Source organism: Gymnoscopelus microlampas (assembly GCF_963454915.1).
Source record: "Gymnoscopelus microlampas genome assembly, chromosome: 21".
In the NCBI taxonomy this organism is placed as follows: domain Eukaryota; kingdom Metazoa; phylum Chordata; class Actinopteri; order Myctophiformes; family Myctophidae; genus Gymnoscopelus; species Gymnoscopelus microlampas.
The window spans coordinates 46,268,790-46,284,997 of record NC_139958.1 but is presented as its reverse complement, the minus strand read 5'-3'; the positions used below and the strand labels follow the sequence as shown (position 1 = coordinate 46,284,997).

General features: G+C 41.6%; 1 protein-coding gene and 1 pseudogene across 2 annotated transcripts; both read left to right on the top strand.

The window, feature by feature from the left end:
* Positions 1-147: 147 nt before the first annotated feature.
* LOC311037305 (cytosolic sulfotransferase 3-like) lies at positions 148-6,881 on the top strand (the record flags this gene model as incomplete). The annotated part of the gene is made up of 8 exons (XM_084046425.1): positions 148-168; positions 1,143-1,287; positions 1,631-1,759; positions 2,672-2,772; positions 3,577-3,703; positions 4,424-4,521; positions 5,193-5,367; positions 6,756-6,881. 8 exons carry the CDS (start codon positions 148-150, stop codon positions 6,866-6,868), a joined length of 909 nt encoding a protein of 302 aa, XP_083902551.1. The 3' UTR covers positions 6,869-6,881.
* Positions 6,882-11,501: 4,620 nt separating this feature from the next.
* Positions 11,502-15,194, top strand: LOC311037304 (leukocyte elastase inhibitor-like; annotated as a pseudogene). Its single transcript has 2 exons — positions 11,502-11,661; positions 14,190-15,194. The product of its transcript is annotated as a leukocyte elastase inhibitor-like (transcript).
* The last annotated feature ends 1,014 nt before the right edge of the window (positions 15,195-16,208 follow it).

Below are 16,208 nucleotides of genomic sequence, written 5' to 3'. Positions count from 1 at the left end.
GCATTCAGAGCTTACAATACGTGGCGAGAATACACGGCGAGAGAGGAAGGAAAAATAATGTGTCACAGCCAGACACGAGAGAGCGGTTTGCAGAGAACAGAGGAGGAAGTCGCTTCTGATACAAAAACACATTACTGAATTGTCGGCATGTCACTTGCTGTGGACAAGGTAGTCTGTTACTAATGTTATCTATTTTATGCAATTGTCTTTGCCTACTCTGTTAGTTTTGCCAGGAGTTATTGAAAAAAGATAAATACTAAACACTGTTCCTACGCAATAATCCTCCTGACAAGGACTAGTTTATTGCTGATAGTAATTTCTCTGTTTTTTTACTTTACATAAGACATTTTATGCCTTATGTAGCTCTTTGAATTGCCTTGTGCATGTGCTATAACAATACATTTGCCTTTCCTTGAATATTCCTTTAATCTTGCAATGCCATACATGCTTGTTCACATTCATTTACACTTTGTTATCAAAATGCTCTCTGCCTTTACCCATTAAGACCGGGAACGCGTCTCTGTGTCATTTAGAAGATTTCTTTGGGCTATTCAAAAATAGCAGATCTACAAGCTCACAGCGCTGTGAGCTTGTAGATCTGCTATTTTAAAAAGATTGTGAAGATTCGTGCAAATCTTCGAATATATATATATATCGTTTTTCTAAAGTGGACATTTTTTATTCAAATCTTTGCTTCTGGGGGGTCCCTGGAACAACATATTTTCAGATGGGGGTCCGTGGCCGAATGCATATCATTTTGGGGGTCCTTGACATGAAAAAACTGAGAACAAAATATATTATAGCAAAAAAAACTGTTAGGATTTAGAATACATTTGTAGAATCCCCCAGAAGCAAAGATTTGAGTTAAAACTGTTCTGTTCGCTTTAAAAAAATATATATATATTCAAAGATTTGGACAAATATTTGGACAAAGATTTTTCAAAAATAGCAGATCTAGAAGCTCATAGCACGGCACCGAGTAGCCAAAGAAATCTAAAAATAACACAGATGCGTTCCCAGTCTTAATGGGTTAATGAAAAACTCAATTCCCAAACAAACATTTTCTTCTATTCAAAAATGCTGATTTAGACCTCTCATTAACTCCAACAGTGATAATTGTCCTGGTCATTGTTATGTTTCAGTTTCAGAAGGAGGTACCTCCTCGACCAAAAATGTTCGACTTTCGTGGAGTCTCTATGGTCAACTATTTCACAGACAACTGGGAGAATGTCGAAAACTTTCAGGCCAGGCCAGATGACATCCTCATTGCGACATATCCTAAAGCGGGTCAGTGTGTGAAAGTGAGATACTCGAGTTTGCAGATGAAAAAAGGACCATGTTTAGGATGACTCAGGATTTTCCCTCTCACTTTCACTCTCCATCCGTGTCTGTCTGTCTGTCTGTCTGTCTGTCTGTCTGTCTGTCTGTCTGTCTGTCTGTCTGTCTGTCTGCCTGCCTGCCTGCCTGCCTGTCTGTCTGTCTGTCTGTCTGTCTGTCTGTCTGTCTGTCTGTCTGTCTGTCTGTCTGTCTGTCTCTCTCTCTTTCTCTCACTCACTCACTCACTCACTCACTCACTCACTCACTCACTCACTCACTCACTCACTCTCTTTTTCTCTCTCTTGTCTCGCAGGCACTACATGGGTCTCTTATATTCTGGACCTTCTGTATTTTGGCCAGACATCTTTAGAGCGTCAGACGTCCATCCCTATCTATGACAGAGTACCTTTCCTGGAGGTCATGTATCCTCCTTATCCTCCAGGTTTGAGCATCAGTTCCTACAGCAGTTCCTCCTAAAAAAAAGAAAAACTTGTATGCAAACATCAGTCTCTCAATCTGCATGCTGCAAAATTATAGTGCCTGCTTTAATACCATTATCATAATATAAACCCATACTGTACATGTTTGCCTTTGGTAACCCTTTAAATTCATTGTAAGTTTATCCTCATAACTGTCTGAAAGGTAATGTTCTTTGTAGCATTATTATGTTACCCTTTCAATACATGGTCAAACAGTGCCATTCACTTCTAAACGAGGCAGAAACACATTCTAAAGTTCATGAAAGGAAATAGGCTCTATTCACAGCAGCCATATTATGAAGACATTCACAGGTGTTACCAATGATACTAATGAAGGCTCTGTTCCATTCTGGTCAAACAGAGTCAGGGTGCTGATATTGTGCATGTTGGCCCACTGGAAACACCAGTGGGTCTGCAGTTGGGGTCCAGGGACCCTCATGGGCTTCCAAATGGCCCCTTACAGGTGTGTAACTCTGAGAGTGTACAAATGGAACCAAATGGACCCGTAAGGGTCCATTTGGTTCCATCCATTTGGTTCCAAACCACTGTGCTAGACTAAATGGGACAGAGCCTTCATTAGTATCATTGGTAACACCTGTGAATGTCTTCATAATATGGCTGCTGTTAATAGAGCCTATTACTTTGGCATATCATCCAGTTAGGATCGATCATTAAGCAAGTTTGTTAGAGAGTCTTGTTAAGGTTCACGAATAAAACAAGACACTTTAACGTAACAGGACATTGCAGAGCATACCTTCAGACGTAATATGTTACATTGCAGAACAGAACTAATTTAATTTAATATTAAAGACGTTGTTGATGTAAATCTCCCACTCACAACATCCCGCAGAGCTCACCTTTGTTCCTCCATACAGGGACAGAACTGGCAGATAAACTGACCACGTCTCCTCGCCTCATCAAAACCCATCTTCCATTCCGGTTGGTGCCAAAGTCCTTCTGGGAGCAAGGCTGCAGGGTACAGCATATATGTAATACATATTTTTAAATCAACTTATAACCCCATTACTTTGACATGCAGTACAATCTAATCAAATATACAGAGGAAGTAGTAAGAGAGTTATTGAATCTTGGGCACGCCTGCACAGTATATCCACACAGATCATTCATCGGTTGAGTGTTCTTTGGACGTGTCTTTGTTAACACAGTCACGGTTTAACTATCAAATTACATTGCTTTTCCCTTCTCCTGGGAGCAGAAGGTCCCAGGTCCAAGCCCTGTCAAAGTGTCCCCGAGCAAGACACTTTTAGCCCCTAACTGCTCCCCCACAGTGGTGGGAAAAGTACTCAAATTCTTTACTTAAGTAAAAGTACCAATACTGCAATATAAAAATAAAAGTAAAAGTCCAGAATTCAAAATGTACTTGAGTAAAAGAACAGAAGTATTGGCTTCAAAATGTACTTAAAGTACCAAGAGTAAAAGTATACTAAAGTATTTGAAATTAGCAGATCGACAAGCTCACAACGCGTCACGAAAATAGGGCTTAAGTGGTTAATGTATGTTTCATAATGTAATAATTTATATCTGAAAAGTAACTAGTGACTAAAGTTTTCGAATAATTATAGTGGAGTAAAAGTACAATATTTGCCTCTGAGATGTAGTGGAGTAGACGTAAAAGTAAATTGGAAATACTCAAGTAAAGTACAAAGACCTCAACATTGCACATTGCACTTGGTTACTTTCCACCATTGTCTAGTTATTATTATTATTATTTATTAGCATGCTTGCCTGTTGACTAATTTCATTGATGTCTTTTGAATAGGTTGTCTATGTGGCTCGCAACGCCAAAGACAATGCAGTGTCCTATTTCCACTTTGATCGCATGAACATGTCCCAGCCAGAGCCAGGAGACTGGAGCAGCTACCTTCAGAGATTCATGGACGGAAAGCGTGAGTATGAAATCAACCCATTAAGGGACCAGGAAAAGCATCATCTGTGTCATTTTGTAGATGTCTTTGGCTATAAAAAAAAATAGCAGATCTACAAGCTCATAGCGCGGCACCGAGTGCCGTGCTATGAGCTTGTAGATCTGCTATTTTGGGGGAAAAAATAGAAAATTTGTGCAAATCTTTGAATATATACAGGTATATATATATATATTTTTTAAAGCGAATATTTGTAACTCAAATCTTTGCTTCTGGGGGGGTTCCTGGAACAACATATTTTGAGATGGGGGTCCGCGACCAAATACATATCATTTTGGGGGGTCCTTGACATGAAAACGTTCGGGAACCACTGATTATAGCAACATAATTTCTTTTTAAAAACTGTTAGGATTTAGAAGACATTTGTAGAATGCCCCAGAAGCAAAGATTTGAGTTACAAATGTTCGCTTTAAAACTTGCATACATATTCAAAGATTTGCACACATTTTAAGGATTTCTCAAAAATAGCAGATCTACAAGCTCGTAGCGCGGCACCGAGTGCTGCGCTACGAGCTTGTAGATCTGCTATTTTTGAATAGCCAAAGAAATCAAAAAATGACACACAGATGCGTTCCCGGTCTTAATGGGTTAAGTATTAGAAACATCTGCGGTGGGATCATCTTCATTGGATTTCCAATATTTTGGTGTCTAGAAGTACATTAATTTGTCATTCTATGGTTTCAGTGGTGTGGGGGTCTTGGTATGACCATGTAACTGGCTGGTGGGAGAAACAACAGAGTCACTCCAAACTCCACTACATGTTCTATGAAGATCTGATTGAGGTGCACACAATACGTGTTTGTGTTTGACCACATGAACCCTAGCTTCCCTATTCTGGGGGGAACATTCGGTGGAAATAGCAGATCTACAAGCTCACAATTTGTCGCAATGCGATGCATTGTGAGCTTGTAGATCAACTTTTGGTAAAGATATTAGTGTAGAGGTAAAATGGAAGGGGGTCTAGTATAGACCCCCTGGCGAAACCAGTCAAATAAGTATATAGGCAGTGGTGGAAAGTAACTAAGTACATTTACTTAAGTACTGTACTTAAGTAAAATGTTGAGGTATTTGTACTTTACTTGAGTACTTCCAATTACCAATACTTTTACTTCTACTAAACTAAATCTCAGAGGAAAATATCACACTTTTACTCCACTACAATTATTTGAAAACTTCAGTTAGTTACTTTGCAGATATAAATTATTACATTATAAAACATACATTAACCACTTTAGCCCTATTTCATATACAGTATAGGCTATTTGAAAAAAGCAGATCTACAAGCTCACAACGCGTCACGATGAGACGCGTACGCACTTTTTCCACCACTGTATATAGAGTTTAAGTGGTTAATTCAGAATTGTGAGATGATACTAAGATTCTCTTCTCAGAACTCTTTATTATTAGCAACAACAGAAATAAGATTGTCTCTGATCGCTGTTTGTGTTCACAGGACACTGGACTAGAGATAGACAGACTGTGCTCCTTCCTTGGTCTGTCTCCATCAGCCGAAGAGAAGGAGAGAATCAGAGCAGGCGTGCAGTTTGACAATATGAAGAACAACAAAATGACCAACTATTCGACTGACTCGGTTATGGATTTCAAAGTATCTCCCTTCATGCGGAAAGGTGAATACATCATATAATAGAGTAAAGAGGAGATAATTAGCACATTTCTCCCACAGTTATGATAATGTACACCCGAGCTCCTCCGATTTTAATTGTCCCTCCCATATTTTCTGAAATCATCCCCTTGCTCATAGCTTTTGCAGCATGTGTGCAGTGGTGTAAAATAACTAAGTACATTTACTTAAGTACAATTTTGAGGTATTTGAGTATTTCCAATTTCCAATACTTTTACTTCTACTCCACTACATCTCAGAGGCGAATATTGTACTTTTACTCCACTACAATTATTTGAAAACTTTAGTTACTAGTTACTTTGCAGATATAAATGATTACATTATAAAACATACATTAACCACTTTAGCCCTATCTTATACCTAGGCTATTTTCAAACATTTTAGTACTTTTGGTACTTTAAGTACATTTTGATGCCAATACTTTTGTACTTTTACTCAAGTAAATTTAATTCTGGGCTTTTATTTGTAAGTAAGTATTGCATTATAGTAAGTATTTCTATAATGCAGTATTGGTACTTTTACTTAAGTGAAGAATTTGAGTGCTTTTTCCACCACTGCATGTGTGTTGAACAATGCCAAGGACACTGGCACACACAGGTCACTTTACTGCTTTCATACTTGCACACAGAAGTTTAAAATAGAAGTTAATAACCTAGGAGTTAAGAACCTTGCGCACAGCACCTTCAAGTCAGTCAAACTGTCCTTCTTGATTATTCTTTTTCTGTTTATTTTCCTTGTGGCATACATCTAGAATAGTATTATTATGATGCTGCTACAATGTTGCAGTGGTGGAAAAAGTATTCAAATTCTTTACTTAAGTTAAAGTACCAATACTGCAATATAGAAATACTCTGTTACAAATAAAAGCCCAGAATTAAATTTACTTGAGTAAAAGTACAAAAGTATTGGCATCAAAATGTACTTAAAGTACCAAAAGTAAAAGCACTAAAACATTTTTAAATAGCAGATCTACAAGCTCACAACGCATTGCGATGCAATGGGTTGTGAGCTTGTAGATCGGCTATTTTCAAATAGCCTATGTATAAAATAGGGCTAAAGTGGTTAATGTGTGTTTCATAATATCATAAATTGATATCTAAAAAGTAACTAGTAACTAAAATGTTCAAATAATTGTAGTGGAGTAAAAGTACAACATTTGCCTCTGAGATGTAGTGGAGTAGAAGTAAAAGTATTGAAAATTCGAAATACTCAAGTAAAGTATAAATACCTCAAAATTGTACTTAAGTACAGTTACTTTCCACCTCTGCAGTGTTGTGAATAAACCAGCAGTAAGTTAGTAAGTACATTTTACTCTTATGTACCTGAACACAAGACATAACATAATAAAGAACACCTTGAAACTTGATTTTCCAGGAAAGGCTGGTGACTGGAAGAACCATTTCACAGTGGCCCAGAATGAACACTTTGATGAAGACTACAAGAAAAAGATGAAGAATCCCACATTACAATTCCGTACCGAAGTTTAGAGATGTCTGGCCAGGTCATACAGGCATAAAGATGGATCAACTTACCTGTACAATAATATACTAGGGTGACCATATTCTGAATTCCCAAAAAGAGGACACAGTCTCCTGGGGTAGTTAATACCCTCACAAAAACATGAAGTAATCCTGGTCACTATACTGCCTCCCCCTGGTCAGCCGGGGCGCCTGATGGAGGGGAAGCGAACTGGTTGGAATAACGGGTTCCTTCCACGCGCTACGTCCAACCGGGGAAACTCTCCCCTGTCAGGTGACAAGATCGAAGGTCAGTTAATTGGCTCTCATGCATTGAAGGCATGAGCTTGGCCCTGGCCTCCCTAGGCTGGTGGGGGGAGTGTAGTGCCCAGGATCACTTAGCAAATAGGCTCTATTCACAGCAGCCATATTATGAAGACATTCACAGGTGTGCCAAGGATACTAATAAAGGCTCTGTTCCATTTAGTCTAGCACAGTGGTTACCATAACTCTGAGAGTGTACAAATGGAACCATATGGACCCTTATGGGTCCATTTGGTTCCATTTGTACACTCTCAGAGTTACACACCTGTAAGGGGCCATTTGGAAGCCATGAGGGTCCCTGGACCCCAACTGTAGACCCACTGGTGTAACAGAGTGTTTCCAGTGAGCCAACATGCACAATATCAGCACCCTGACTCTGTTTGACCAGAATGGAACAGAGCCTTCATTAGTATCATTGGTAACACCTGTGAATGTCTTCATAATATGGCTGCTGTGAATAGAGCCTATTGGCACCAGGTGAAAAAAGGGTTAGGCTACAAAATCGAGGGATAAAAATTAGTCAAAAAGAGGACACTTTACGCATGCACGCGTGTGCATGCGTTCCCAGGGCGCGCGCATGCTCAGGCAAAAATGTACGGTTTTTTTTCGGGTTTGTTACTTTTTGGGGGGTTCTTTTGTTACATTAATTTGGTTAATTCGGTACAAAAATGCGCTCCATGAAGTGTAGACGTCAGAGTTTTTTTCAATGAACGACAGGCAGCGCGATGTATGTGCTGTCCAGTGTGTGTGTGTGTGTGAGCTGTGTGTGTGTCTCGTTGCTGTCACTGTGTGCGTGCAGCCTGTCAGGAGTGTTGCCAAGTCTCGTGAGAGAAATAAGGCAAATCTTGTCCAGAAGAATAAATAAGCGGACATGGCAACACTAAGATCCTGGCGTCTGAGAGTTTGCCCAGCAGCTCATTGGCTCATTTACTCATGACAAGACCAATGAGAGTAAGCGCTTTCATTGTTGCTAAAATACGTCCCCCCCATACTGATACACAGTGCACGCTACCAAACTCTCAAAACCCTGGACATTTGAAGGATTCGGGCAGAAACCAACTATCCCAGTTTTTCGACTTTTCGACTTTTTTTTTTTTTTTAATCAGTGCTACTGAACACCCTTTACGTCTGTTTGTGGATTTTACAAATATTGAACAAATGAAAAGTATTAAAAAGCGATTCTGACTAAACCTCCCAACTCCATTGGATCCTCAAACTGTCGATAACTAACGATAATATAAGGACAGATTCAAGTATCTGACGATGTATAAGGTCACAATACCAACTTTGATGAGGCAGTGTTGTGTTGTTCTAAAAACATGATCTTTTTTTTTATTTCCTGAAAAGTTAATATTTTGGACATAGTTGGTTCCTGCCCGACAGAAGAGATATACTGTATATACCATACATGGGCAACTGGCGACCCGGGGGCCACATGCGGCCCCCACCTTCACGTAATGCGGTCCGCAGCTTAATATCGGAATACTGATATATTATTGATTTCAGCTGTTACAATTGCAAACATGCAAACATGACCCGCTTTAATTACTTCAGTCTATTAGCAGCTTAATGACTAGTATTATCTAGTCTGGCTGACATCTCGGAGTGGATGTCGACGAACCACCTGAAGCTCAACCTGGACAAGACCGAGCTGATGTTCCTCCCGGGGAAGGGCTGTCCGCACCGAGACATGGCCATCACCATTGATAATGCTGTGGTGACGTCAACTCGGACTGCGAAGAATCTGGGTGTGACCTTGGACGATCAACTGTCGTTCTCGGCAAACATATCAGTGACACGGTCCTGCAGATTCCTCCTCTCCAACATCAGGAGGATTCGCCCCTTCCTCACGGAGAAGGCAGCCCAGGTGCTCATCCAGGCTCTTGTCATCTCCCGCCTGGACTACTGCAACTCCCTCCTTGCTGGTGCTCCGGCATCTGCCATCAGACCTCTGGAGCTTGTTCAGAAAGCTGCGGCTCGTCTGGTGTTCAACCGCCCCAAGTTCTCACACACAACTATCCTTCTCCGTTCTCTACACTGGCTCCCCGTAGCGGCTCGCATTCAGTTTAAAACCCTGGTGCTAGCCTATAGGGCAGTGAAAGGAACAGCTCCTTCTTACCTCCGGGCTATAGTCGATGCTTACACCCCTGCCCGACCACTTCGGTCTGCCACCTTGGGGCGACTGATTGCCTGTCACAGGACAGCAGAGTCACTGCCCATCTTTCGCCGCAGGTTGAAAACCTACCTCTTCAGGAAACACTACCCTTCCTCTTTGCCTGGCCTACTTGTTGTTAACTAGTTGTACGAACTTTTGTTTTATTGTTGTATTGTTTTATTGGATCTTGTTTAGTCGATACACTTATTTCTTTTAGCTCATGCTCATTTGATTTTGCTATTTTGTCTCATCTGTTTAAGAAAGTGTAGCTGATATATTGCACTTTTACCTTAGCGCTAGGTATACTCTTGGTTGCTTGTTTTTGCAGGAAATGCACTTAAGACTTCTGGTGATTAGCAGTTTCGTTCCCTACCTATGTTGAATGCACTTATTGTAAGTCGCTTTGAATAAAAGCGTCTGCTAAATGACTGTAATGTAATGTAATGTAGTAGTACAATTCTATTGTCTTTTTTTATGTCCAATGTATTTTTATTTAAGTTCATAAGGTTAACATAAGTATAGCTAAATGCATTTGAAATTAAATAAGAAAATTACTTTTCAGGATTCCAATTCAAACATAGCAAAAAAAAATCTGAAAATGCAAAAATAGTAGATCTACAAGCTCAAAACGCATCGCACTGCGACGCGTTTTGAGCTTGTAGATCTGCTATTTTTGCTACTTTTGTGTGACATCATCAAAGCTGCGCACCCCTGTACATTGGCTATTTGAAAATAGGACTCCAGTACTGGGGTTGAATACTACCAGTCCACTACTGGTACTGGAGACAAGTGGACACAAGCTGCATGTGGTCTGATCCCTGATCAGCCCTGGATGGTCACCTGACCATCCCCTTCAAGGACCCCTGGGGTTTAAATGATTGATGGTTAGGAACCAAATGGACTCTTACAGGTCCTTACAGGTACAAAATGTCCATTTGATCCATTTGTACACTCTCAGGAGTTATGAGGGTCTCTGGTCGAATGAATACCAAACCTGGGGGCCTTGAAATTAAAAAAAAAAGTTTTGAGAATCCCATTTAATTCATTATAAAAATAAAAATAAAAATGAAAAAATAAATAAAAACAATAATCATCAATCATTTAATAGCAATAAGGATTTATTCATCAATTTGGGCATGTCATTACAGGCACACTACAAAGAAAAGAAAAATAAATAAATACAAAATAAGTGAACAAAAATGAGAAAATAGCCAATCTACAAGCTCACAATGCGGCACATCACAAGGAGTTGTGAGCTTGTAGATTGGCAATTTTCACAATTATTGCATTATGCGGAACAAAGAAATAAGGCTTATCCATTCATTGATATATTTTTTGCCGGACCCAGGGGGTCTGGCTTACATGAGGCTTTGTACCTGTTTTCTCCATACATGGGCATGGGCACTTTGTCCTTAGGCCCCAGCCATAAAAGTCTGTCCCCCTTTCGTCCATACATGGGCATGTTTTGTACCTGTTTTCTCCATACATGGCAAAAAAACAGGTTTTGGTCACTTTGTCCTTAGGCCCCAGCCATAAAAGGCTGTCCCCCTTTCGTCCATACATGGGCATAGACACAGGCTGACACGTCATGTGAAGTCTGGGTCTGGCAGAACCAGGTCTCCTGGTCTTGTTAAAAAACACACATCTCAAGAATAATCACAAGAAAACAATTGACAGTTGTTGATGATGATGAGAGGAACATCACTGAAAATGATGACATTTAAAATCAGTAGGTGTGTATACAGTCTGATGTCATGGAACTCCATATTTGGACAAGATGACATGACGGGACTCCATATTTGGGCATGGCTGACATCATGATGACATCATAGTGATGCTGGTGAGCCTCAATAAGGCTCACCAGCGTCTTCCAGAGCAGTATTGATTGACTTAGTGTTTTGAACATATTCACAGCATAAACAAGAGCAACCATTAGAGCAGACAACCAAAGACACAACCTCTAAACTGATATTTTGTGACAAACAATCATTCCTGGATTGTTAGCTCAGGAGGCATAATCGGTTTGGTTCTTGTCGGACACGCCCCTAAAGCTGTCCAATAAACTACTCTAGTTCACAGTACATGACTAAGTTGAATTCTCTAAAAATTGGAATAGTTTTAATATTTTCACTCTGTGCGATCTGTAACATCTGGACTCTGGTCACGACGACATTGTTCACGACGATGTTGTCGTCAACCTCCCCGTCAGCGGCCTGCAACTCTTTCTCCATGTCTCTGTTCAAACAGCTGGTAGAAATGAATAACAACACATCATCAGGCAATGTGTTCTACTCGCCTCTGAGCATCTGCTCCGCTCTGGCCATGGTGCTGCTGGGGGCCCGCGGTAATAGGGCGGGCCATACTTTTTTTTTTTTGAAAATCAAAAAAGAGGGGTGTTCAAATGACAGATTTTGGCATGTAGAACACAAATCTGAAGAAATTTTTCAATTCTGATAAATCTAACCTACATCAATTTGCAGTTAATTATTGTACATGTTTTGATTAATATGCGATTTTCTTCTAGAAGAAAAAAATATATTGGGAGGCTTTTATAAAGAATTCCTGTTAAAAATAACAGATGTTGGCATGTAAAACACAAATCTGAAGAAATTTTCCAATTCTGATAAACCTAACCTATATCAATTTGCAATTGATTATTGTCCATTTCTTTGATTAATTTGCTATTTTCTTCTGGAAGACAGAACTTAAGATGGGAGGCTTTTTACAAAGAATTCCTGTTCAAATAACAGATGTTTGTGTGTAAAACACAAATCTGAAGAAATGTTTCAATTCTGATAAACCTAACCTACATACATTTGCAGTTGATTATTGTATATGTTGTATTAATTTGTGATTAATTCGCTCAGGCCAACTGCAGCAATAGCAACTGCGGCTCTGATTGAATCATCACAGAAGACACCTTATGAAAAGTGATTGATAAAAACAAGGTCAAGATAGCACAGGAGAAGTTGATAAGAGAGCTGGGGGATGAATTTGAGGAGAAGTGCAGGAAGGAGGGGGGGGGGGGCGTGTGAGTCCTGCATCCTCTTTGATGGACGGATTGACCTGACCAATGTAATGATGGAAGCTGAGGGCAGTGACCAATCTTTTCCTGCAAAGATGAGGGAAGAACATAGTGTTGTCAGTGAGCCTGGCAGCAACTATATGTTCCATTTTACCCCAGAAACAGCAACTAAAGAGGAGTCACATGCAGTGCAGATTGCTAAGGTCCTTTTTGCTTGGCTGAGAGAGAAAGGTTTTCATAAGACCTTGTGGGCCATTGGAGGAGACTCAACAAATGTCAACAGTGGTGTAAAAGTTGGAGTAATGAGGAAGCTGGAGCTGCACATGGGCAGAAACCTGGTCTGGTTGGTGTGGAACTTACACACTGGTGAACTGCCCCTCCGCTGGCTCATTGTTGAACTTGAAGGTCCTACTCTGTCAACAAATGATCTGGACCAATACTAAAGCTCCTTGATTCAGCTACAGAGTTGGATATCAATCCAACATGTACCAGTATCTCTGATGGCCCTTCACTGATCAAGCTGCCTTACAAGGTCATTCAAGATCTCTTGACTGATCAACACTATGGCTATCAAATTGTTTGTGCAGTCGGAGACAGAGTGGTTCCTGCCAGGCTGGATCTGTTGGATATTGGGCCAGTAAACCACAGCCGCTGGCTCACCACAGCAAACAGACTTCTCAGGCTCTGGGTGTCAAAGCATGGACTGAGAGGAAAGAATCAGAAAAATCTGCAGTTCATTGTGGAATACATCATATGAGTGTATTATCCATGTTGGTTCAATGTGAAGGTCAAGGAATCCTGGATTGAAGGGCCTAGGCACATCCTGTTTCAGCTGGACTGCCTGAAGTCCCAGAGGAAGTAGGCACTGGACATTGTGATGCCAACTGTTAGAAGATCTGCTTGGTATGCCCATAATGAAGCCACCCTCCAAACACTGCTGAGTGCAAAGGATCAGAAGGAGAGGATTGAGGGGGTGGAGAGAATCCTGGCCATCAGGGGAGAAGGAGACCCAGACACTCAGCTGGGGGACTCCTCTGTAAGAACTATAAGGACAACTGAGTTCAATTATGATGCTTCCAGCATTGGTGGATTGATTAGCTGGTCAAAAGGTGTGTCACAGTGTCAGAGCCACCTCTTACCTGCATACTAAACACATTGGAGATGAAGAACTTCATTGTCATCCCATGAAGGTGCCCAACTGGCCCTGCCACACTCAGAGCATTGAGAGGGTTGTCAAAATGGTGACTGAGGCTTCTTCTACATACTTCTCTAAGGAAAAGAGGGATGGAGGGATCAGGACTCAGGAGACCAGCAGGAGACTGATGTCTAAGGCAAATCGTCAAAGCAGGACTTGTACAACCTAGCAAAGTTCAGGAAGTGATAATTGATCTTCATAATTGTATCCAGTGATATACATGCACTTCCATTATGAATAAATATGTAAGTTTGATTTGGCTTTGTCAATATAAATTATTTTCCTTATGTCTTTTAATATCCTAAAATTAGGTTAAAAAGGGCAAAATTAGCCATTTTGAAGTACAAAATGATGTAGGTTAGAGTTATTCCACCTAAAAAAGAATGTTACATTTGAATTCCCCATATAAAAACACATCATTTAGACACCCCACATGTTAGGATTTCCATTGGATTTTAATATCTTATAAATGAGTTAGAACGGGTACAATTAGCGATTTAAAAATGCAAATTGATGTAGGTAAGAGTTGTCCTATGCAAAAAATAATGTCATATTTGAACTCTCCATCAAAAAACACATAAAATAGACACCCCTCTTTTTTGGATTTCCTTAATATTCATTTTGGCACCTGAGTATGGCCCGCCCTACCGCGGTAACACGGCCGCACAGATGTCCCAGGTCCTGCACTTCCACAACAAGGCTACGGACGACGACCACCTGGACCTTTCGAAGCTCATAAGGGACCTGAACAGCACGGCAGGGGAGAAATCCTATCACACCCTCAGCCTGGCCAGCCGTCTGTACGGAGAGGTGTCCTACCGGTTCGCCGAGGAGTTCTTAAGTGACACCGTAAAACACTACGACGCACAGCTGGAGCCTGTGGACTTTGTGAACGACGCAGAAGCAGCCAGGCTGAACGTCAACGGCTGGGTGGAGAAACAGACGCACGGTAAGATCAAGGAGCTGCTCGCCTCGGGCGCGTTGGATCCCATGACCAGACTGGTGCTGGTCAACGGCCTCTACTTCAAAGGCAAGTGGGACAAGCCGTTCCGCGAGGCCGCTACAGGCGATGCTCAGTTCAGAGTCGGCAAGACGGAACACAAGCCGGTGAAGATGATGTACCAGAAAGCCACGTTCCCGCTGGCCTTCGTTCCCGAGGTGGACTGTGCTGGAGCTGCCCTACGCGGGGGAAGACCTCAGCATGCTCGTCTTTCTGCCCCTCGAGATGGAGGACGATACGACGGGCCTGGAGAGGCTGGAAAAGGAGCTGACCTACGAGAGGTTCATGGACTGGACCGATCCGGGCGCGATGGAGCGGAGCGAGGTTGAGGTGGGCCTGCCTCGTTTCAAGATGGAGGAGACGTATGACATGAAGCAAGTCTTGATCGGGATGGGCATGGCCGATGCCTTCGATGCCGGACGGAGCGACTTCTCCGGTATGTCGCCGGCCGGCGACCTGGTGCTGTCCAAGGTGGTGCACAAGGCCTGTGTGGAAGTGAGCGAGGAGGGCACAGAGGCGGCGGCCGGCACCGCTGCCGTGGTGATGGTCCGATCGATGCCCGTTCGCTTCTTCGCAGACCACCCCTTCCTCTTCTTCATCCGACACAAGCCCGCCATGAGCATCCTGTTTGCGGGTCGATACTGCTCCCCTCCTTAAAGGAGAACTTCACCCATTTTCAACTGTATCTTCATACACTGTAACTGGTCCTCACTAATGATCATTGTAAGACGGCACCATTTCTGTCTACTCACTCTCTGTGTCTCAGAGGAGGGCTGTGGGCAGTTCAGAAACCAGCCTACCAGTGACATCATCTGGTTTGGTCACTTCAAACAATATTTCAAACGTTTTTTTTATTCAATTAAATTAATGCAAGAATAATGGCTTCTATTTCAGCATGCTACATTTCCAGGAAGAGAAAGGCTGTATTTTCTATTAGCTTGGAATCCCCATGGATGATGTCATTGGTAGTCAAGTTTCCGAACTGTCCATAGCCCACCAATTAGACACATAATATTGAGTAGAAGGAAATGGTGACGGACGGACAGACAGACAGACAGACAGACAGACAGACAGACAGACAGACAGACAGACAGACCAGTGGCGTGCCCCGGGGTGACTTGGGTGGCACAGGCCGCCCAGGGATCTGACAGTAGCAGCCCCACCCACTAATCATGTATGCACAGCATCGGCTTCACTGGTTCAAAGTGTTTTATTGTCACATGAATACATGATCACAGTTGTAGCTACGCAGAACAAAGTGACTTTCAAGCTTCCCTCAACTGTGGATAAAGTATAACAACTAGAAAAAGTGCTCCTCGGAGCCCAGGTCAATCCGTGTACGTAGCGTTCAGTTGATTTTCAAAATAAAATCCCAAAATCAAAAATCGGAAATTGTCCGTTCAGTTTATATCCGTTCTTAAGTCCCAAAATCGACAATAAGAAATTGGCTTCATCTCATGAATGGAAAACGGAAATTGACCCGTTTTTTAACTTTATTTTTTTGTTAAACACAATTTTTGCCAAGATATCAAGTATTACTTTATGAGCCCGTATCTTGCGTTCAGTCTATTATTCAATGTGAAATCCAGAATCAAAAATCGAAAATTGGCTTGATTTTCAATTCTAGCCTTTCATCTACATGAATGGAAAACGGAAAATTACCTGTTTTTT